Source organism: Typopeltis vanoorti, chromosome 14, assembly GCF_054136105.1.
Source record: "Typopeltis vanoorti isolate ZY-2024b chromosome 14, IOZ_Tvanoo_1.0, whole genome shotgun sequence".
Classification (NCBI taxonomy): Eukaryota; Metazoa; Arthropoda; class Arachnida; order Uropygi; family Thelyphonidae; genus Typopeltis; species Typopeltis vanoorti.
In genome coordinates, this window is record NC_143562.1 from 31168320 (window position 1) to 31194180 (window position 25861).

Sequence of the window (25861 nt, forward strand, 5' to 3'; positions counted from 1 at the left end):
TTCAGAAATCTTGCATAGCTCAAAACATTGGTTGAATTTGTATATCCAAGGTTTAGATTATTTTTAATAAAATGCCATCGATAAAGTCGTGACTTAATATCATCAGTCTTCCACCAGGAGACATATGCTTAGGGTGGCAATGGCATGAGCTTTATGAATTATCCAAATGCATATTAGAATATACATGCTAAGGAAACCAAATGTGTTCATGGTTGGTTTTATATTTGTGAGATGAAAGCCAGAGAAAAACCAATCCCACAGATAGACAGACTAGATTAACTTAATTTTGGGAAAGGGGGAAAAGGGTAACAGCCAGTGACTATACAAGCCATAAAAGAATTAGAATACAATTTTAATAAGTTTATCCATTGACTACAATTCTGAAAAAATAAACATTATTAAACCCTGCATCTGATAGCAAACAAACTAAAAGAGAGCAATTAGTTAACTCCAAAACAGTAGTAGTTCCTTATGTTAGAGTATCTGAAAAAAATTAAACACTTAATAAATACAACTTATAAACTGTCTCTAAACCAATATTTAAAACTAGATTCCCATGCTCTCCAGAAGATGTTCACTCATTATCAGTGCCTTGAGTATATAGGATACATTGCTAGTGTAAACTCTGGTAATGACATCTGGCAGATGTGCAATGAAATGGAGAGAATACCTAAATTGTATATAACTGTTATATACAGTAGTAGTGAACCAATATATGCAGGATTGTTCAAAATTCCACATGCAAACTTTGAGGGGAGGTAGAGAACATCAAAATCATCCATATTCACATAGTAAAGCATGACCGGAAACGCCACCCGAAATAGGTGGCGCTGTTCGCTACCGCTCCAGGTGAGCAATTGGGGCTTCCTCATTCAAGCTTTTGATGTCGTACGAAGACCATGCGTTGTTTTACAAACTCTGTCATCTCAGTGTTTGTAAAATGATGCATGTTCTTTGTATGATGTTGAAAGCTTGAATGAGGAAGCCCCAATTGCTCACCTGGAGTGCTGGCAAACAGCACACCACGTATCATTTTTGGGTGGCATTTCCGGTCATGCTTTCCTATGTGAATATGGTTGATTTTGATGTTCTGCCTCCCCTCAAAGTTTGTACGTGGAATTTTGAACCACCCTGTATAAAAAGTGGATTAGCAGACCTTGCGCTTGACATCTTGTATGCAGTTAGACAGATGAAAACTGTTACCCTAAAAGACTGTGTTTTGAAAGTGATAGATTATTCAGGGAATTCAGTTGTTCTTTACAGACTACTCCTAGCCTAAATATGGATGTAAAAGAACTTTGCCAAGAGGCATAGTCAGAATGTTTGAATTCTTTGTTAATATTGTATTCTTATTCAATTTACTTTGTTTACCTTGTTATTTAATCTTAATATTAATATTTTATGGCCTTGAAAACGTCTCAGTTACTGTTCGATGAAATATTCTAATTTTTATACTTCTGTGATGTTAATAAACCCTTAATACACATGTTAAAACTTATTGAAACAATTTTTTACTGCCAGTCTAGTCTTTTGTTGGATTTTTCTCTTGTTCCTTATAAATTTAATTAACAGAACTTCAAACCATATGAACTACATATATTCTGCCCCCATTTATTTTCTATATTTAATTGTGTCTTTGCTGAAAACTATGCCTAAGTATTTAAAATGTGCAATGTTCATAGATTCACCATTGAGAATGGACTTGATGTTTTCTGTTATTCATGTCAGTCTTGTAACCTGGTTTTCATACCAAATCCATCACAGCAGTTGTCAATGTAGTTCAAGAATTGATGTTATCCTCAAGAACATGTTCAGGAAGATAATATCTGCATTGTTGGTAAACAATTAAGTTTGGTTTTCCTATTTGAATCTCAGGCTTTATGTTTCTTAATAATATAACTGCATGGATTATAAGTAGCAAAGGAGATAATTTACAGTAAATTAAAGATACCAAGAAAGTATATACTTGGTTTAATCCTTTATCCAAGTGTAAGCAAATAATGCTCCTGAACTATTTTCAGGACTGGGGCAACTCGTATATAGAAGCTTATAACTTCACATTACTTGCCTTAGTATCTCATAATGCAAAGCACATCCTTATGGGTATGCATTATGGGAAGGATCACTACTTCAACCTTGGTATCACCTCTGGGTCTGGCTCCCACTGACAAGACCCCAATAAAAGTCTGGGTAGTGATCCTTCCCATAATGCATGCCATTGTACATACCCATAAGGATATGTGCTTTGCATTATTATTATTATTATTATTATTCCTGATACCTCCAAGGAGTCCGAAGACTCATCGCGGGAGGACATCTTCAACTGTCTCTACACCTTACCTCTACTACGAATCAACGCCATCTACCGCCCACCTCCAACACCACCACAACTAGTAATTTTTGTCTGTAAATTGCGTGTGTTCTGAAGGGCCGATTTGTATGTATGCGGGATGAAAAACCCGAGTTTCCGGGAGAAAAAACCCTGCTTTATGTACTAAGGCAAGTAATGTGAAATTATAAGCTTCTATATATGAGTTGCCTCAGTCCTGAAAATAGTTCAGGTGCAAACTTGTTTGCTTACACTTGGATATAGGATTAAACCAAGTATAGAATTTCTTGGTATCTTTAATTCATAGCATAATCAAGTGGAAAAACTTCCAACAATGATAATTTACAGTCTTGCTTTATATATGATTTAAAATCAGACTATCTCCCTGTGCATTCTTCACCTTCATGCACCCTCGCTCATTCTTCAGTGTACATTGTACACTATCAATTTGCAGCTCAGTTATAAGTATTGGATACTTTATATAAGGTTCCATTTTCACCATATGGACTTTCAAGATCATCAACGCATTAAATGATGATTTTTTATTATTCACCCTTATTTCTTAAATGTTTTTATAAAGTAAACAGCTGTTCTTTTTTTTTTTTTTTTTATCTATTTTGCCTAAATTCTAGTTTGTTCTTCCCTGTTTTCTCCAGTATGTTGCAGTCTTTCTTGCAAGACTATCAGCATGTGGAAACCTAACATTAGATTTCACTCAGTTATTAGTAGTGCTCATCAGTACTTGGTCCAAAATTGTAGCTGCTTATAATAGCTGCTAGTGTGCATGCACGCATGTGTGTATGGGGGAGGAGTTTATCACCAGCATGCTTTGAAAGTCGTGTAGTCTACTGCAACCTTTTGTACAGTGCACAATGATTGGAGAGGCAACTGTTGTTTTGGCTGTAGAGTAATATACAGAAAATTTCATTTTTCGTTTATTTTATTTTATCTCAACTAGAAACAAATGTAAAAGAAATCAGATAAACAGCACTTTAAACATATGCAATTAACAAAAAAAAATGCACTTTTATTTTGATATGTGTGTATTACTTTACATATTGTCACACTCTTGCTAACCATTCTTTCCTCTTCCCTACCATATATTGGACGATTTCATTCTCTCTCATCATACCTTTTTACCAGCTTATGTGTCTCACATTATCACATCTCTTCTTTCTCTCTTACCCTCTCCTTTGCTTATTTTTTAGCATTTGTAGTCCTTAATCTATCATCATATCTAACATTTTGTGATCTTAATATCATTTTGGATAAACACAGAGAATTTATAAAAATGACAGAGGATAACATCTTTACAATATGGTTTTTGAATTCTAATCATCTTGCCTACATCCCATGTCTCATTAATTTCTTGGAGCAAAATCCAGTCAGTATAATGTGTCATCTGAAATCTCTTGCATAAGCTTTGCATTTAACAGTGTTCAACTGCCATCTATTATTATTTATCCATCTCTTCAGATCCTCTTGCAGGGACTTTATATCAGACTTGTTCCTTATCACCATACCTAACTTGGCATCAGCAAACAAATGGATATCACTCATGAAACCATTTCTAGTATATTAGTGTATAAATTAAACAGTAATAATGGTCCATGGGCATAGTCCCCCTGTAGTATGTTGAAGGCAGTACCTCATGGTCAGATGAGAAAAAAATATTGCAATCTACTGGTACATATTACACTGGTGTAGAACATGTCCACTAACATGTTCTATAGTTTAACCCCTCTTTTTCACATTGTGGAAAGGATGGAATTGACTTTGCTGGGAGAGGCAATTTTTTTTCTCTCAGAAAAAAAACAAACATTTCCATATATTTTCCTTTGCAGAAAAATCCCACAAATATGGCTCTGGTGCACCAAGCAAGTATACTGCCTTATAAGCATACTTCCAATTGGAGTGAATATCAACTATGACCCCTTCCCCCATACATACCTTTAGGTGATGATTTTCACTTTGTCATGTGTGGAGGGAGTTGCAACATTATGATGTTATCATGCAGGGGAGAAAGTACTATTGAGGCTAAGGCTGTGTGTGGACAGGAAACTGGTTTCTCCTTATATTGGAGAACTGCTCTTGTTCTGTCATTAACTTTTAGACATACCATGATATATACCATTAAAACACTGCTGCCAATAAAATAAAATAAAAAGAAAAGAAATCCATACAGAAAAATACTTTCATATCCACTTAATCGATATTGGTGGCTTTAACACAAATAATTTTAACTAAATGCATTACTACTTACATGCATCCAAACCTACCTTTTATTTCTCATAGAATCCTAACTGTCACTTGCCTTCACCTATTCAACTACACTTATATGATTCTTTCAATAAAAAAGGACAGTCCATGTGCATTTGTCAGATATGATATTTCATGCCAGATATGCTAAACCTAGAATTTCTTTATGGCCTCCTTTTGCTCAAAAATGTTCCTGCCACTGCTGCATTCATTTGCTGTCCAAATTCCAGTAACCATTTCTGACCCCTGATTATTTATCTGTGAAGTTAGATTTTCTGTAGTTTAGTTACCTAAACAATCATCATCACGAATCATGGGCTCACTGCCCGTTGATGTCTGATATGCCTGTTTCACTATCTTCTTCTACGTCCAGTGTCGCAGTTTTTGTACACCCATTCCACACCAGTCTTTTATATTGTCTATCCATTCTCTGTATGGTCTACCTCTTCTGTTTAAACCATCCAAAATGCCAAACATAAATGTCTTTATCTTCCGGTCCTTACTCATTCTACAGATGTGTCCAAATAATTGCAGCTTCCGTTTTATAATCTTCTTCATTAGATTCTGTTTTGGTTGTATCTTCTGATAGAGCTCTTCATTGGTGATTTTCTGTACCCATCCTATTCTTAGAATCTTCCTGTAACAAGTTCTTTCAAATGACAAAATTCTTTTTCTTGATACCTTATTTATTACCCACATTTCAGATCCGTACAGTACACCGCTGAAGATGCATGTTTCCAATACTCTTAGTTTTGTTTGCAGACCGATCACTTTACTTTTCCAGATGTTATCCATGGCCTTCAGATTTGTTCTTCCCTTTGCAATCCTGATCTTTATTTCTTTTTTACAGTCCAAGTCATGTCAGTTTACTTCCCAAATATGTGAATTGTTCTACATTTTCTATATCAGTTCCATCCACTTGTATCTTTTGTTTCATGTTCTTCTCACCAAATACCATTGTCTTTGTTTTTTCAAAGTTCATAACAAGTCCAAATCTCTTCCCTTCCTCATTTAACAGTTTCAGCGTTTTTTGTAGTTCTCTTTCGTCTTCTTCAATAATAGCAATGTCATCTGCAAATCTCAGATTGTTAATTCTCATTCCGTGTACAGATATTCCTTTGGCATCTTCTTTCATTTTATCCATTGCTCTTTCTAAATGTGTGATGAAAATGCTTGGTGATATTGGGTCTCCCTGTCTAGTACCTCTGCTTGTTTTAAACCATTTCCCCAAATCATCGCCTATTCTAACTGCTGCAACTGCATTCTGATAAACATCTTTTAATATAGCTATTAGTTTTTTATCAATTCCATAGGATTCCAGAACTGCTAATGTCACTTTCTGGTCAATACTGTCAAATGCTTTCTGAAAGTCAACAAAGCAAGTATATATGTTTTTGTTTTTTCTCCTAGCTTTCTCTGCTATTAACCTCATTGTCAAAATCTGTCGAATTGTAGTTCTATCCTTCCTAAATCCTGCTTGCTCGTCTGCAAGGTATGCTTCCAATTGTGTTCTCAATCTTTCTGTCGATATGATCATCATCACTTTACCAAGGTGACTTATCAAGGCAATTGTTCTATAATTTTTACATTCTAGCTTATTTCCTTTCTTGTATAATGTTACTAATATTGATTTTACCCACTCCTCTGGCATTTTCCCTTCTTTCCATACCATATTGCATAGTTGGTGCATTTCTGTAACCATACTTTCACCACCATATTTAATCATTTCTCAATTAATGTTATCGTTACCAGGACTCTTGTTGTGTTTTAGCTGTCCTATTGCTTTTTCTACCTCTCCTCTTAAAATGTCTATATCATGCTCATTACCTGGTGGTGATATCTGCTTCAATTCTTCAGTGAGTTTCCCAATGCTATCTGAATCTAGTTTTCCTTCATATAACTCACTACAGTATCTTGTCCACCGCTGTACAATTTTTTCTTTATTCATCAATACTTTGCCCTTTTCATCTCTAATTGTGGTCTGTTTTGGTTGCCACTTTCTATTAATGGTTCTGATCATTTTGTATACCTCCCTTGTTTTTTGTTCTCCATAGTACTGTTCTATATTGTTGCATTGGGCTTCTAACCATTTCATTTTATCCATTCTGACTGCTTTTTTCACCTCATTACACTTTCTTCTATTTGTTCTGATGTATCCCTTCTTATCTTCAGCATTCTTTTCTTCTGTACTAACTTCAGTGTTTCTTGTATAATCCATTTCTTCTTGATCTTCTCTTCTTCTGGTACTGTTTCTTCAACTGCATCTTCTATCGCCTTCATTACTCTTTTCACTCTTAAATTAGAGTTTTTTTTCTTTCTCCACACTTTTAAGTTTCTCTGCTAACACTGTTCTGTATCTTCTTCCTATTTCTGCTTCACTTATTCGTGCTGTATCTCTTCTATTCTGATGTTGGGGTTTATATTTCTTTTTCAATTTCGTCTTGATGTTTGCAATCACTAAACTATATTCTGAGTCTATATCCGCTCCTTGAAAAGTTCTACATTGCTATACTGATGTTATCCATCTTCTTTTAATCATAATCATATCAATCATGTTTTTGGTTTTCCCATCATTTGATCACCACATCCATTTTCTACACTCCTTTTGTTGGAATCTTGTGTTACAGATCATCATCTCGTGATCCACTGCAAATTCGAACAAATTTTTCACCTCGTTCATTTCTTTCTCCGAAACCATATTTTCCCATGACTTTTTCCCAACCATCATTATCTATTCCAACTTTGGCATTCCAATCTCCTTCAATAATTAGCACATCTTGCTTTGGTATTGTTTCTATTGTCTGTCAGATCTTTGTAGAATAAGTCAATATCCTCATCTGTGCTGTCAGATGTGGGTGCATATATCTGGACTATTGATATGTTGAATGGCTTTGCCTGAAATCTTGCTACTATGATTCGTTCATTTACTGGTTTGTAGCCTAACAGTGCCTCTCGAGCTCTTTTGCTGAGAAGGAAGCCAACTCCTGCTTCGTGCATGGTGTCATGTCCTGATCATATTACTTCGCATCCATTGATCTCTCCAGATGATGACCATCTCATCTCTGCCAATCCTAGTATATCCCACCGATATCTCTTCATTTCCTCACGAAGTAGTTCTAATTTTCCTGACATCCAGAGTGTCCGCACATTCCATGTTCCTACTGATAACAGTTCTGTTAGTTTCATTTTCTGTTTCCTTTCAGTATCCCACTTTTCGATCCAACCCCGATCGCTTGATTGGTATTACGGGCCTTGTTTATCCGGGCGACGCCCGAGCCGGCATGTTGTAGCTGTTGGTTGTATAGGCATCAGATAACAATCGTGTTGTTTCTTTATGGTCAGAGCATCGACACTCATCTGACCGACCCTCCTCCTTTATGCAGGCTTGGGACTGGCATGAGACCCCCTAAGGATCCCATGGCAGAGTTAAACCTAAACAATGAAGTCATCTTATCCTTTGTGGATAATTAGTATTCATAACTTAAACTTTCATTTGCTAACACCACTGATCAAGCCGGAAGAGATTGAAGTATTTGCTGTTAGCAATTATTATTATCATCTATCTACCTCCCAGAATACTGTATAATCCTTACCATCCTCCGAATACACCACCTGGTGTAGAGCCTGATGTAGGGTACTCTGACATCACTGAGGATATCTGAAGAGGAAGTCATCTACCATAACAAGATGGACAGTCAACGAGCAAACTGGTGTGACTCAGTTGCAAAAGTGCCCTAGAAATGTCGAGTGACCACACAAATTTCTCCGAACCCTTCCTTGGCTTGTGTCCAAAGATGGACAAATGGCTAGGAGATTTGTTATGAAGCAAGCATGATGGAATCTGTGTTGATTATTACTAATTATTAGTGAGATTATAGTAGTTAAGTTGGCTATTGCCAAACTGGTATTGGTATCCACTGTTTTGAGAGGCATGCAGTGTGACAGTAGTTAGATGGCTGACTTATCTTGCTGTTGGGTAGAGATGTCAAATGGATATTTGCCATCTCTACCTATTTGACTGTTTAAGCAAGGCCTCTGTTGCTTTCACCACGGAACCAGGGCGAACAGTGAGAAGTTCGTCCTGATTCAAAAGAAGTTCAGCCACTGGAACAAATCCTGAAACACACCCAAACTCAAACATCACCAGAGTTCAAGATCGGTACTATCATCATAAGAAGTCCAAATGGCAGAAAAATAGAGCTGGCTGAGGAATTGGATAAGTACCAGATCAACATAACATTACAACATAAGGGGTAATAACTAAAACAAAAAGAGACAAACTGGCAAGATCTTTCTAAGCGATAAATACAAAATGTTATATTCAGGCAATAACAATCAGGGAAAAGGAGTAGCTATAGTATTTAACACTAAATACAAGGCTAATCTTGAATGGCAGGTAATATCAAGTAGAGTGATGTGGGCAAATATCAGAATGGGGAACTGGACAATGAGACTAATATGTGCCTATGGTCCCACAGAAGGCTCTACTAAGGTAGAAGTGGAGGAATTTTTGAGGCTCTAGAGAAAGCTACTGACACAATGAAAAAGGAAAAGTTGGTCCTTGTTGGGGATCTAAATAGAGTATTTAGATCCCCAAGGGATCTAAATACTCTACTATTTAGGAAGTGATTGGGGGGGGGGTGCTTAAGGGTCAAAGCTGTATAACTGAGAGGAGACTTCCACATAGCCTTTAAAGGAATGCGGAGAACCGACCAGGGCTTCTGACCTAATGTCCAATCCTCACCTTCTCGTGGTGCACCCTGTTGGGTATCTACCTGGATACTGAACGAACAAGGATGGGCTGGTAATTTGGGATTTAAGTCATGCGAAGACTTTGGCAAGAACATAGAAAATAAATATCAGGAAGGTGGCAAAATATTCTGGAACCCATTGAAAAAGTTCAGAAATGGAGGAAAGCATGCTGTAAAAGGAATTAAGAGATGATAAAGGTGACATGAAAACTGGAGAAAAAGATATCCTTGGTATATAGAGTAATTACTTTGAAAAATTGCTAAGTGAAACAGCGTGACAGCACAGGGGTAAAAACACTCAACAGACATGCAATCAGAAATACATATCCATACTTGAAGTAGAAAAAGCCATCAAAAGGAAATGTGGAAAGGCAGCAGGGGTAGATAATATTTGACCAGAAATGCTCAAGTAAATAAGTATAAAAGTCTTGTGGTGGCTTCACTGCATAGTTCAGAAACCTGGACAGAGGGACGAATTCCAGATGATTGGAGTAGAGCTCTTATAGTACCCATATATAAAAAGGGAAATAAAACTGAATGTGAGAATTACAGAGGAGTGTTCCTGGTAGGATTTATGCAAGTATACTTGAGAAGGATTGTGGAAGGGAAACTGGGTAAAGAACAAGCTTTGTTGAAAGTTTTTTCACTTGGTTATAAATTATATTAAAAATGTCAAGTAATTATATTCTTGCAGGCGTGTAAACTTCTGTGGCTAATTGGTACAATACAAAAGAGAACAAAAAACGGGTCTTGCTTTTCATACCACTTCCACTGGACACGATGTACTCTGGCAAAAAACGACGATGTCATACATAGAAAACAACAGTTATATAAGAAAATTTAAAGAAGCTGCTAATATGCTAAAAAACCTAACCCAATGCAATAAAAATCACGGTTTAATTCTCCATCAAGTGTGGTCAGCTCTAATAAAAAAATCTACCTCAATCTGAGCTCGGACTGTATGAACGAGAACAAGCACACGTGACATCATCCAGTATTGTTCAACGTGAATAACGTTATATATCGGCATTCTGTTATTTGAGTTTTATGAATAGCCAGACGGTTATGATTTGTATTTATTAATTCTCTTGTTTAAACTTTAAGTTATACTATTTACCCCCTGAAGATGTAAATCCTACGATTTACGAAACTTGTCGGGAACTATTATTTCAGTGTTTTATAGAACTGAATAATAAAAAAATGTGGTGTAATCACCGAAATATGTCTTTTGAATTATATTCTTGTTTAATCCTTTATTCTAGTGTAAGCAAACAATGTTTGTGTGTTCAAACAACTTCTCTCTGTCTCTTTTGAACATGTTTCCTGTTATATTGCCGGCCTGGTTGGCCAAGTGGTGAGCATATCTGCTCTCCAGCCATAATGCTGTGGATTTGAATCCTGCCATGGGCATGGATGTTTGTTCTTGTCTGTGAAAATACTAGTGGTGTTGGTGTAGATGATGAAAGTAGTTGTAGATTGAGTGGTGGAGACAGAGTTGTAGAGTAGAAGTCCTCTCTCGATGAGTTTTTGGACTCCCTGGAGGTGTCATGTAATAATAATATACTCGTTTCAGATGTTCTCACGTTCTTGACTTCTCTGTGCATCCTACTATCATAGCATTGATTATCACGCTCATCTTCTGAATGGTTCACCTTTCTATCCCCCCCCCCCTAGTTAATATCCTCCTTAGGCTCTTCTTGCACCCAGCAGTTTCTGACATCTTTCTAATCTTTTTTTAGCCAATTCTTGTTTGTTTTATGTCATTTGTATGAACTATCACGATCATTTTATCTCCATTCTGACCTGCCCTTGCCATAGTTTTCCCCCCTGCCAAGCGTAAATCATAAATGAATCATGAATCTCTGTATGCCATACTCCTCTCAACCTCTTCGTGACTCACCTCATTCAGTTCACAAACACTGTTCTCTTCATTCTTTCCTCTTTCAAACTCACATTTTCCTATCTTCCCCCCTCCCTTCTTCCCTATCATTTTCATCTTCATCTTACTTCCATTTATTCCTTTGCTTCTTCACACTGTCACTTTCTTGCATCTGCATTCCACTTACTTTGAATTTTCTCTTACTTCTGCCCTTGTTCTCTCTCTCTCTCTCTCAGATCAGCTAACCTTCTTAATCTCTCTGTTCATTTTCCTCTTTGTAGTCTTCGTATGCTCAGTTTCCTTTCTCACTTCTACAATGTTTGTAGCATTTTCTTCTATCCACCACTGTCAGGAGTTCTTTTTGTTTCACTGTTAAGCATACTTGTTTTAGTGCTTCTGCTTTCATGACCATCCTACCATCTTTTCCTTAGTTTTACTCTGCTTCTCTTTCCCTTTGATATATAGTTTGTTACTGTTATCATTCATTCTTTCTATATGATTTTTCCATTTGTCTTTCTGTTTTTGGATCCAATCATTTATTAGCTGTAATTTACAATATTTTGTGTGATACCATAGTCATTTAGTTCTATCCCTAGATATTTTCTGACTTGTTCAATTGTTTTCCTTTGATTTCTTCATATGAATTCTGTAGCAGCTTCCATGGTTTTTAGTTTTGTTCTATTGATATCTTCATATTTTTATTTTCTGCTGCATTATTGAATGTATTAAATAATCTTTGTAGATCATTTTTTACTAGTAAGAGTATATGATAAGCATATCCAGCTATTTTTAATTTGTATCCCACACTTTCCCATTTAGTTTTTATACTTATTTTTCACACACAATAAGTATAATAACCCTTGCTGTGTGTAGAGTGTGGGTAAGATTGAGAAAGAAAAAAAATCTGTTGGCATTTTTGGAAACATTATCAGGAAGACTGTTCTAGAGGACAGAGGTAGATGGAATAAATGGGGGAAATAATGCAGGTTCACTGTGTTTGCAGTTGCACTTTAAAGAGATGTTGGATAGCTACTGCTCTTGTTTTAAAAGGCCCAAAATAATAATGTTTGTCAGTTTTGTTAGGGCAGGGAGTATGCAAGTACATGTAGAAGAGACAGAGCTGAAACAATTCATTTCTGATATCAAGGCTAAAGTGAATCTGTGAGGGAAGGATCATCTATGAGCTGAATTGCTCTCTTCTGGACAGCATTAATAATTTTTAGAGGTTTTAAATGCACCACCCCAAATGTGTGAACAGTATTCTAAAGATGGGTGAATTTTTAGAATACTTAGGGTGACCATGTTATCTTTTGCTCTGCTGAAGGATGGCATAGAGATTGGAGTTTAAAGCATTGGTTGCAGATCTTGAAGTTTGGGATGGCTGAGAACCACATAGCTTGTCAAAGGAGTAGGATGAATGGAGTGTACCATCGTTGGTAAAGTTATGGACAGAATTTATGGGATTTATAGGATTTATTTCATCCCATCACTAAATTATATAAGGTAGAACTTAATGAGTCACTTTGTCTCTAAATTCTTTTGGGTATTTTAATAACCAAAAGGGGGGTTAGGCAAGGTGACTGAAATAATTCCTATTTTGTTTTTCCTCTGTGTATGTGTGTGTATATATATGTAGAAAGTTTTTTACCTTGGGTATAATATATGTTAAAGACACCAAGCTATTTTAAATATAAACCCCTGGTTTTTTACTCCATTTCCCAAGTAAGCAAACGGATAAGTCAGTCAAGTTTGCACTTGTAAGTGTTGCAAGTCTAGCTGACTCTGCACGTAGTGCAAGTCAAGGCAACTCGTGGTAAAGGCAGAATAAGGTCTGATCACTATTCTTAATATTTACCTTTACCACGAGTTGCCTGACTTGCAACTCGTGGTAATTTATATTTAACTATACTTGCTATACTTTATACTTGCAACTCGTGGTAATTTATATTTAAATATAAACCTAGTTTTAAACTAGGTTTATATTTAAAATAGCTTGGTATCTTTAACATATATTATATCCAAGGTAAAAAACTTTCTACATCTATCTCTCATCCTGAGATTTTTATTTAATAAGGTCAAGGCACCTTATGGTAGCTTGCTTTGGTAAAATATTTATAAGCTCTGTATTACTTAAAACTTAGTATTTCTTAGCCTGGCTCCCACTGTCGAGACCTTAATAAAGGTCGAAACTGGTCTGGGTAGTGGCCCCTTGCCTATAATACATAGCATCATACATCTCCTCCAGGAGGTGTGCTTTGCATTAAGGGTAAATATGAAGAATAGTGATCAGAGCTTATTCTTTCTTTACCACGGGTTGTCTAGCTGACCCTGCACGCAGTGCAGGGTCAGCTAGACTTGCAACACTTGCAGGCGCAAACTTGACTGACTTGTCTGTTTGCTTACTTGGGAAATGGAGTAAAAAACCAGGTTTATATTTAAAATACTTAGTATCTTTAACGTGTGTGTGTATATATATATGTGTGTATGTGTGTGTATATATATATATATGTTGTTACTAGAGTTGACTCGGGATGTATACATTTTTAGAATTAATAATTATACTGACTAGAACCCGAGGAGTATAATAAAAAACATGAATCGCAACTAGTTTATCAGAGTTCCAACTTCTTCAGGTGAGTAAGAAATAACTAAAAACTTACAAAAACTAATACGGTAAAAAAATGGGCTTTTCAGTTGAACACAAAAGAGTTAAAAGAATAGCAACAGTCGTATTTGAATTAGGGACCACGTGGCATTATTAGCGTGAGTTGATGTTGAGTGATACCTGATTTTAGAGTGCCAGTATTGGATTACTGCACTATGGGAATCAGGCAAACTGTAACTTAGATTGCTGTTCATGTGTGAAGGATCCAGGACTATTTCTTTAGTTTCTACAATGCGTCTTTCAAACTCATCATTGTGTGTATGTATGTATGTATGTATATATATATAAATCAGTCATGTGATCCCAATCGATTTGGTGTTGACACTCTTCAAGATTAGAGTTGCGGAGAAAAGAGCATGATTGGAGAGGGCACTCGCTCAGGTTCTTTTGTAGGAGATGTCACATCTGTGTTCGTCAAGACATAGTGAAATAGATTTATCTGTCTGACTGAAATAAGGTCTACCACAGTCGCACACAACTTTATAAACACCTGAAAAATGTAGCTGGTTGTGTTTTGGTGGCTCAGAAAGGAACGAAGCTTTGGTAGAGTGGTATAGTTGGTTTTTATGTTGAATTTCTTCAAAATTCTAGCAAGTTTTGGGGTCAAAGAGCTTATATATAATAACTGGATGTGGGTGATCGGGTTGGATTCCTCTTCTTGTCGAGGTTGTTGACGTTGTCTCAAACGTTTAGTGATGTTACGAGAAGAATATCCATTATTTAAGAAGGTACGTTTCAGGAAATTCAGTTCTGTTTGAAGGTCTTCTTCAGTGGAAGAAAGACATCTTGCTCAATGGGCGACAATGGAGATGATGCCAAGTTTCTGTGGAGGAAAGTGATGAGAAGAGGCATGTAAGTATCTATCAGCGTGGGTGGTTTTTCGAAGGATCGAAAATTTAAGACAGTCAGGCAATCTATTGATCTTAAGATCCAAAAAGGGAAGAACGCCGTTAATCTCAAGTTCAGATGTAAATTTGATGTTCTGGTGTTGGTTATTTAAATGTTCTAGGAAGTTTTGAAATTCCTCTAAACCATGTTCCCAGATCAGGAAGACGTCTTCCATGTATCATAACCACAGTTTAGGTTTTAATGTTGCACTGGAAATAGCTCTCTCTTCGAAATCTTGTAAGAAGATGTTAGCTAAGACTAGAGATAGAGAACTGCTCATAGCTAACTCGCTGGCTTGTTTATAAATTTTTTCCTCTTAGCAGAAATAGCCGGAATTAATGCAGTGTGTAAGAAGAGCGAATATTTTCTTAGAAACCTTGTCTTTCAGGAGAGTCATATATATGCAATGATGAGTTTGAACGACGCATTGTAGAATCTAAAGAAATAGTCCTGGATCCTTCACACATGAACAGCAATCTAAGTTACAGTTTGCCTGATTCCCATAGCGCAGTAATCCAATATTGGCTCTAAAATCGGCTATCATTCAACATCAACTCACGTGGTCTCTAATTGAAATATGATGTTGCTATTCTTTTAACTCTTTTGTGTTAAACTGAGAAGCCCATTTTTTTACCGTATTAGTTTTTGTAAGTTTTTAGTTATTTCTTACTCACCGAAGAAGTCTGAACTCCGATGAAACTAGTTGTGATTCATTAAAGTGTTTTATTATACTCCTCGGGTTCTAGTCAGTATAATTATTAATTCTAAATATATATATATTATTTATTTTTATTTTTTTTTAAATGTCTTGGCTAGTTTTATCTTTCCCAATACTAACTTATGGTCACTTCTCTTATGTTTAATGTTAGAACTCAAACATCAGTAATTTTTTCTGGTATGATTTCTGTATTATTTATAATGAAATCAGTTATAGATTTTTGTCCTCTTGTGTCTCAATGTTATTTAATGATCATGGCAGAAGTTACCTAGATAAATTCTGCTGGTGACAAAGGGAAATTTCATTAACTAATAACACGGAAGTAAAGTGAATAAATTTACATATACTCTATGCTTAATGATCTTGTTAGCTTTTTGAGAAGATAGTGAAAAAAATAAAAACTAGTTATTAAATTAATTTATTTATTACATAGGGAATTCATCTGGATAACTCTGCAATGTAGTATTTATTGAAAGAAGGGAGTAGATAGTGAGTGATCTACTTTCAGTTTAAGTTGAATTGCTGAAGTGTAGTAATAATTTGATAGAAAGATAAAAGGAAGTTGGTTGAAAATTTTAATGTAGAAAATTTAGAACACTTTTTTTTGATTGTTTGATTTAAAATTTAGTTGATGGATGCTTTTCTCTTTCAGAAACCAGTTGTTCTGACTGACACTCATTTAGTAGCTCCAGCTTTCAAATGGAACCTTGATTACTTAGAAGAAAATATGGGAGATGGAACATTTACAGTATACATATCTAAAACAAATAAATTTAAATATTATGATGATGCTAAAGCCCAGGAACATGGAATCCAGTTTTTACGACCAACAGAGCGTATTGAAATGAGATTTTCAGAATTTTCTCAAAGAATCAAGTCTTCGAATCTTAGCGATCGAAGGTAATTGCAATAAATTGTTTCTTCTCTCATTATTTATTAATATATAAACTTGTCTTGATTTTGATTATTAAATACATTTGCATTTAATGAAGTCACTAAATGTAAAAGTTATATTTCTGTTTTATTATTTATTTTGAAGAGAAAATCTTTAAGACATAATATTTTTTTCATGATCATTATCAAATTCTTGATATGTATCCTCTACCATTACAGTCCTAACTGTTGCATGAAAAACTTACATTATTACTAAATTTGTATTGACAATTTCTTTCAAATTATCTTTTCTTCTTCAATGTTAGAGTTTATAGTTGTTTTTTAAGGCACTTATTATGGCATCAATTCACCTAGATCTTGAATTATCCAAAATACTAAACCAGCTGCATACATTGCTTTTAGCACTGCATATAGCTGGTTTAATCATCATAATCTTCTTCATGCTTGTCAAGGATTTGGGCCTAGAATGTCCTGTTATGGTCTTAGAAGTCATCGTTGAATCTCTTAAGAGGATGTGCTGGTTTCTTTTTCCTAATGGTTTATAATTTAAGGGTTGCTTTGGTAATCTTTCTGTTTTCATTCTTTCAACGTGTTCCATCCATTTGTTTATATTTTTTAATTTTTTCTATTCCTAGTTTAATTCTTTCATAATTTCTTCATTTCTTTTGTGGTTGAATAGAGTATATGTTGCAGTTTTTCTCATAAACTTCATTTCAGCTGTTAATCTTTGTCTTTTTGTTTTATTGTCCAGATTTCACTTCCATACAATAGGACTGGTAGGGCTAATGTATTGTATACATTTAGTCTGGTTTGGTTTAAATATAGAGTTAATTACACCTGCTATTTTTAAATATTTTGCAATTTTTAGGTTTATATCTTTTTCATTTTCATATATAATCATACATCCTAGGTAGTTAAATGAATTCATCTGTTCTAAAATCTTATCTATTACTATTTTAGTTCTTACTAGATCTTGTTCTTTAAAGGCCATTGTTTTTTATTTTTCTGTTGATATTATCATTCCATAATCTTTGGCTATCTCATTTAAATTTAAAATATCTTTCTGTAAGTTATCTTCAGAATTCATAATTATTATTTGGTCATCGGCAAAAAGGAGAGTGTTTAAGTTCACAATAGGAGAAAGTTTAATACCTTGATGGAAATTTTTATTCCGCTTTGTTATTATTTCATTTTGATAAATATTAAAAAGAGTTGCTGAAAGTGGACATCCCTGTTGGATTCCTTGGTTTATCTCTCTCTTATGTGATAGTTCATGATTTAATCTTATTTATATTTGATTATTTTCATATATATACTCATTATAGCTTTTTTGAATATTATTTGGTATTTGTCTTTCTTTTAATGTTAAATAAAATGCTTCTTTTAACTTTGTCAAATGCTTTTTTAATGTCAATAAATGGAATATGTGTTTCTAAATTGCATTCTCTTATTTTCTCTATTATTAATTTTAGGCAAAAGGCCAGGTCTATACATAATCATCCTTTTCTAAATCCAGCTAGTTTAATGTTTTGGCTAATTTCTCTCTTATTCCATATCAATTGATTTCAATGACTTCCCACTGTTCCAACTCTGTTAGTGTTGTATATTTTCATATTTAATTTGCCATCTTTACTAAAAATTTTGCCTAAAAGTAGCTGAAATGTTTTACCTGTTCTATAGGTTTCCCATTCAGAATGCAGATAATGCAGTGTTCCTACTATTTTCATAGTCTGTCTTTTTATTTAACCCTTTAACTGCTGATTTTATATTCTAATGACATTGTCCCATGTGCTGAATTAATTTTGCAAAAAAATTCTAAATAAAATCAATTAAAATTCTTACTGAAGTAAGAAGTCTGTTCAGCATCATACATTCTTGATATACACTTGTTCACTCACAAAAATGGCAATAATAGTGTTTTATAAAATTTGCATTATCAAGGGGTGTCCACTTGATTGTGCAATAATCTAAGTAACAACAAAAATCTGTCCCGGGCCATCAAATCAGAAAACTGGGCGATTGAGAGGATCTGTAGACCAATATTCAGAAATTTTAAGTTTTTGTACCATTGTCATTAGCAATGTAATAGCTAGAAAAATGTAAAGTTCTTGAGGGGTGATGTTTTTCCACTGCTTTAGTTGTGAAGATGGTATAGATGGTCTGTTGTTTGTGGTGAAGGTATGAAACTTGTTTGTTCCATCAGCTATTGTTGTCATTAGTTCTATGGTAAAAAATTGTTCAAAAATATCTAAAGTTATAATAAATTTAGTTTAATCCTTTATCCAAGTGTAAGCAAACAAAGTTTGCACCTGAAAATATCTTCAGGACTGAGGTAAGGTGGTATGTCCCTTGGCAACTCGGAACAAAGGTGGATCAAGCTCTCATCACTCCTTGTCTCAGTATCTCCCATAATGCAAAGCACATCTCCTTGCGGACATGTATACTGCTATGCATTAAGGGAAGGGCCACTACCCAGACCGGTTTCGACCTTTATTGAGGGCTTATCAGTGGGAGGCAGACCCAGAGTGGTGATACTAAGCCAGAAGCAATGGAGAGGTCATATTTACCTATACAAGTTAACAACCGGTGTACCACCTTATTAATAAATTACTCTGGATTTAGAGAAAGATGTTGGAAGTTTATTTTGCACTTGGTTCGACTATAACGAATTTAGTTTAATCCTTTATCCAAGTGTAAGCAAACAAAAGTTTGCACCTGAAAATAAATATTTATTATAGTCTAACCAAGTGCAAAATAAACTTCCAATATCTAAAGCTGAAGAATCATCAGTGATATTACCTGCGATTATTCCTGAATTACTGCTATCAAATTCGTGTACGCTTGGAGTAAATGCATCATCACAGCACTTGAACAATACATCTTCGGTATACATTTGCTTACGCACATTCATATCGAGACTTTTTCACTATTTTGCTTGCTTGTAACACTTACATCACCAGGATCTTCTTCATCTGAAGTATACAATTCACTTAACTCGGACAATTCTTCTCCTGACTCATTTGTTGTTAACAATTCATCAATTTGATCATCAGTAAGATAACGTGGATATTTACTGGTAGACGTCATATTGTGACTTCCCTGAAATCCCCGCAGTCACATGGTTTATGCATCGTGCTGCATATGATTAGTTGCACCAGTTCAAATTTTTCTCTTTAGATGTCATACAAGGACAGAAACCCAAGTCAAATAAACTTTAATTGGTTGGCAATAGATGGAGGAACCTACCCACGAAGTTTGAATATCTTATGACAATTCTTTCCATACTAAAAAATTGTCTGAATATGGGAGGTGCACCAACTGTACATATATGGGCTCAGCAAAGCAGGCGTGTAATTCCGAGCCCGTAATAATACGTTCTCAGCAGTTAAAGGGTTAATTTAGTTAAAAAAATCCTGTAGACTCGCACTGGATTTATTCAGGAGTATAAATTATCCTTATCTCATACCTGATTTAACACCAACCATCTTGTATCTCCTTCAGTTATAACTGGTCGCTTACACCATTTCCTATTGCTTAATATAATGTCCCACTTACACCATATAATTGTATAGCAATTTTAAACTGCTTTTCTTTTCATACTTGTCATGTCTTTCTCAGATCTGCCAAACTCAAATACAGATCCTTGTTATTTTCCTATGATTTCTCAACTAATTGACTTGAAAGTGAACATCTCATTCTGACAACCTCTGTTTAGCTTGAATTCAGCTTGTTCTTTTAATTTCCCTTCCACAATTTGAATTTTTCTTAGCTTTCATCAATCATGCTTGCATAAATCTTACCTGCCACACTCATTAGGGAAATTCTCTAATTTCCGTGATCAGTATTATTTCCCTTTTTTTTTTTTTTTTAGATGGGCATTAGTAGAGCTCTACTCCAATCATGCAGTGCAGCTATTAAAAACTTTTATATCTCCATGTATGATATTTCTGGTCAAATATCTATTCTAGCTGCTTTTCCACCTTTCAAGTTTTTGGTGGCTTTTACTAACTTAAATATCTATTTATTCCTGATTGCAGTCTGCTTGAATATTTCATTCAGCCCTCTTTCAAAGTAATTACTGTGAATATCTAGAATAAATTCAGTTTTCATGCTATTTTTATCATCTCTGTTTCCTTTTAGCTTACTCTTTCTTCCATTTCTAAGAGCTTTTTCAATAACTTGCAGAACATTTTTCCATTTTCCTAATACTTCTTTATTCCTGTGGTTCTTGTTTTGCACTGTTTTGTTTTACCTACTTTTACACACTGCTCCACTTCTTACATTTTTCTCCATATTCTCTCAGAGCACAACAAATTGACTTATTTGCTTGGAATTTTGATGTACTTTCTTATTTTCATGATTGCATTTAACTTCCTGGAGTTCTAATTTTTCTATCCTTGCAGACTGTTTCATTCCATGCTTTCTTGCTGAATCATTCAAGATTTTCTTCGGAATGATGGTTTTCAATATCCATTTTTTTTCTTGAATAAAATTGTATATTTCAGTCCTACAATTCATGTCTGAAAGCTGCTGGACTCTGATATTTTTAAAATATAGAAGTCTTCTTTATACTCATGTCCTGAACCAGCATGAAAATATCACTATCAACAATAACCAGTGAAACTTTTCTCATTTCTTGTGTGTTCTCTTCATGTGAATTTGTGTACATCTTTGTTTGAACATTGCATTGGCAGTGAATAGTTATGTCAAGAACAGAAATCCATCAGGTACTTACTATTGTCATTAGCTTTGCTGTTTTCTCCAATTGTTTCCAAAACATTTCTATATACAGTAAAACCCCGTTTTTACGTTCCCACAATTTATGTTTTCCTGCCATTTACATCATTTTCTGTAAGTCCCGCATTAAGGCCTATTCTCACGATATGTTGTTTTCCTGCCATTAACAACTTGATGTGGACGTTTTTTCTTGGGTGGCAATACTGATTTTCGAATTGATTTCTGTGGAAATCTGCACATTTCTGTTCCCAGATGTCGTTGCTTTTGGCTGTAGTTTCATTTCTGCCATCACGGTGACTTGCATGCTTGCAGTAGTGATGAGTGATACCATGATTTTTCAATCACAGTACGAATTGATATTGCAGAATTTCTTGTACATAATTTAGCGTGTGATAGTTGCTGTCAAGTTGTGGTGGTCGATGATCCATGTTAGTGACATGGCAAAAAAAAGACCGAAAATGTATTTTGGTAAAAGAAAAGGTGGCAATTCTACGACGTGTATATTGGCCTGCCGGAACACGTGTGCATTTAGCAAAAGATCTTGGACTCTCCTTGTCCACTTTGAATACGATAGTAAAAAACTGATCAAGCATTGAACTCGATGCAAAGCAATCTGGCGCTATGTCAGAAAACGAAAATATATCCGGACATCGCCATACAATGAATTGGATAAACTTGTGGGGGAGTGGTGTTTCTACGAGAGCTTTGGGTATTCCAGTCGATGGTACTATACTCAGAGCAAAAGCCCTTGAATTTGCTGCGAGGTTCGGGATTAATGGTTTTACTGAGTCAAATGGATGGATTGATCGTTTCAAGACTCGTCACAATATTGTGCATAATGTAGTGTATGGAGAAACTAATAGTGTTGCAGGGGAAACTGTAAACCAGTGGAAACATGAACTAGAGACTATTATTCAGGATTACGAACCAAAAAATATTTTCATTGTTGATGAAACTGTGCTCTTTTATAACATTCTGCCAAGTAAAACATTGTGTTTTAAAGGAGAGAAGTGTCACGGTGGAAAACTCAGCATGCGGAGGGTAACTGTTTTGCTCATGGTCAATGCTGATGGATCAGAAAAATTAATTCCACTGGTAATTGGTAAATTTAAAAAGCCAAGGTGTTTCAAGAACGTGAAAAATCTGCCTTCTAAGTATGATGCCAACAGTACAGCATGGATGACCAGCAGCATCTTCACATCCACCATGCATGTTCTGGGTGATAAAATGGGGTAAAATCACTGCAAAATACTACTACTGCTGCTAAACAAATGTCCTCCTGCACACCCTGAAGATCTGCATATCAGAAACATTAGATTAGTGTTCTTTCCCCCTAATTGTACAAGTGAGCTTCAGCCATTAGATCTGGGCATCATCCATGCATTTAGATGGAAATATAGAAAAATGCTTGTTGAAAAAGCTGTGTTTATGCATGATAATGGTATGGACCCAAAACAAATAACCATATCGATCCTTGATGCCATGCATTTTGTGGCCAAAGCATGATTGCATGTTACTTTTGAAACCATATTTAACTGTTTCTGGAAGGCAGGAGTTACATTTGTGGAAGAGAGGAACAACTACAGGAGGAAGAAGAAGATATATGTCAGAGCCCAACAACTGGTATGTGATGGATGAGTCTTCCTCCTTTCAAGACTATGTTGATGTGATCACATCAATGGTACTAAGTGTAGAAGACATCCTTTCCAACCACCTTGGTGAAGAAGAAGAGGAAGAAGTGATTGATGAAGACTGTGATCAAGAACCTACCGTCTCTACTAGTAAAGAAGCAACGGAAGCTATCTCTGTTTTGAGGAGATATATTGCAGGTGCATCGGGAGTCGATGGGCCATTTAATGCCTTATACACTGTGGAGAGGCAGGTAGAATTTATGAGTGCAGAAAAAGCAAAAACAATCAACGATTAAAGATTTTTTTAAATAGATAAATGTAAGTAATTGTAAATTCATTTATTTTCAGTTATTAAATTTTGCAATCTAGTATGTAGACTCACATACTAGCAGTAAGTCATCTTTTAGCCTTTTTTTAATATTTTTTTACATTTGCTGCCATTTATACTTTCCTGCTATTTATGCTTTTTTCCATCAGTCCCCTGGAAAGTATTTGGTTTTCATTTCCTGCTCTACTGTTTATATCCAATAAGGACCAGCTTTTTTTTTTGTCATCTACCTTTTCTAATGACTGAAAAAATTTCTTTACTTCTTCCGTGGCAGAATCTTCTGTTGAACCATAGGTAAAAATGAGTCTCATTATCCATTTCCCATTTTGATGTTTGACCACTTCACTCCACTTGAAATTGTGTGATCTGATGGTAATACATTGGGAGACTATTCACCCAGCTAAGTTATAATTCTGCTACATCCAGGGAGAGTAGGTGGTATATGATAGGGAACTATGAAGAATATTATAATCAGGAGACTTGGTGCAGTCTGTATGGGACATATCCAAGAATATCTTCTCACACTGCATATCTGTGCTTTCTGACTTACTTTAACTTGTACCATGAAACAGAACAGATAATTATAGCGAATACTGTACTTATGGGGGAAAAAAAAAAAGTCCTTCAAAAAACACACAAATTTTGCTTCACCAACAGACATAAAAATGTGTCATCACTATATAGACTTGTAGGTGTAATCCATTGTTTCTAACTGAATCTCAGCTTGCAGCTACAACTACTGAACATCTTTAAACTGTCTGAACAGTACTCTGGTGGCATCTGCTTTCATGTGGTTGTATATTCCATGCCAAAAAAAAGAAAAAAATTTTCCTTGCTGTTTCATTTGCAGTGTGTACTGCTCTTCAGATTATGAAAATCATTCTGATCGCATTCATTTTTAATCCATGATGCTTGATTTTATGCAGTCTGCTGTTCAAAAAAAAGAGAAGTCATTTTTGACTCTACATCTGGCTCTAATTATTCACTGCCACTGACCAAATGCTAGACTTAATACAGATTGTCCATTTCCACCAAAATATCAGATATTATCTGATATTTTGGTGGAAATTTTTTTTATCTTTTCTTGACCTGTTAGTGTTTCTCTTTGTAATTTGATACCATAACATCATGCAAGTTTTTGTTATAGAATACTGTTCTGTCATTCTCTTAGCTCATGTCTTTAATAGTACAAATAGGTAAACTTCATAAGTTTTACTCTGTCATGATTAGATTACTGTATCTCCAATACTTGCTCTGATCATAGGTATTATTTCTGGGAAAATTCCCATGTTACTCCTCTAAAATAAAATATTATTTTAATGGCTAATATAGCCTACTTTTGTTTAGGAGTGCCCCTTTTTTTACAATGTCATTGGCTCTTGACTCCAAACTTAGGGCATTACTGAAGTGTTATAAAACTAATATATGAAGAATAATATAGGAGAAAAATTTGGACATACCTTTTTGGATGTTGTTTGCTGTCTCCTTATCCCTGCGATATGTATTCATCTGCTTTTAGGCTGTTAAAGGAAGGGGGTCTTGGGAGAGTGGAGGTAAAGTAATGTGGGGGAATTATTTGAAAAAAACATGGGTTTTTCAAAAATTTCAATGAAGCCTGCAGGCTACTAAGCTATACTGCGGTATTTAGAATTGTAAGATGCTTTTCAAATTCACAAGGAACGCTATGCATTTGATACTTTACATAAAATCCTATAAAAATAAACAACTCAGCTTTAAGAGTAGGTAGGAGTCGGGTTCATGATAAGTAAATACAATCAATGCTCAAAAAAAGATTATTTAATGAAGAAAACATTCATTTTTTACAATGTCAATGGACAACTTGGCAATGTTTTTCCTTGACCAGCTTGTCGATATTGGCATCAATGTTGGAAGTCTATGTGCAGAGTATTCTCGAGATGTTGGTCCATAATCTGAGTTCTTGTCTTGGACTTCACATGCTCCGTTCTGGAGAAGAACTGCTCACATAAGTATGTGCTTCCTAACAAAGCATACATCTTCAAAGCATGCCGGCAAAGATTAGGGAATGCATCCTCAGAAATGTAGTTTTGTAAAATGTAAACATTGAATAATTTTTCTCTCAAAGAAGAGTTGTTTTGGAGTTCAGGCAGCTCCATTTGTACTGAGCCTGGTATTTCGGCAGCATTGACACTGAATGGCATTGAAAATAAATCTAAAGAAGACTGTTGGTTACGAAAATCACTAAATCTCTCTTTGAACTCGCTTTGCAACACTGCTAATTTTGTAATGTATTCATCAAGAGACGAACAGTTGGACTCAGCAAGAAGCTGAAAATGAGTTGTCTTTTTTGCGAGTTGTACCTCCCAAAGTTTGAGTTTGGCCACAAAAGCTTTGATGTGATCAAACAGAGTGTGCATCAGTTGATATTTCGATTATAGCCACATATTTAGGTCATTCATATGCAATAGATATTGGTCACAAAGGCAAAGTCTGTTATCCACTTCGGATCATTAAATTCCGCAATCAGATTCCCCTTGGTTTGCATGAACTGCTGTATTTCGCTCCTTAAGTCAGACACTTTTAAGAACCTTCCCTCTGCTCAACCAACGCACATCACTATAATAAACCACATCGCCATGATCCACTTCACACTCTTGGGTCAAAAACTCTTGGAATTGATGATGATTCAATCCTCTTGCCCTAATAATGTTGACGACAGTCACAATAACTTTCATGGCATTCTCAAATCCAATAGTTTTCATACACAAATTCTCCTGTTGGATTAAACAGTGGTAATAATGGA

The 25861-nt window shown here is 35.2% G+C and overlaps 1 protein-coding gene across 1 annotated transcript in view; it reads left to right on the forward strand.

Moving 5' to 3' along the window:
- LOC150099338 (hypoxia-inducible factor 1-alpha inhibitor-like) overlaps positions 1 to 25861 on the forward strand; it is a 136663-nt gene that overhangs the window by 25614 nt on the left and 85188 nt on the right. The window contains exon 2 of the mRNA XM_090403369.1: positions 16142 to 16389. Coding sequence (XP_090259495.1) covers positions 16142 to 16389 — 248 coding nt within the window. The remainder of the gene's footprint in view (positions 1 to 16141; positions 16390 to 25861) is intronic.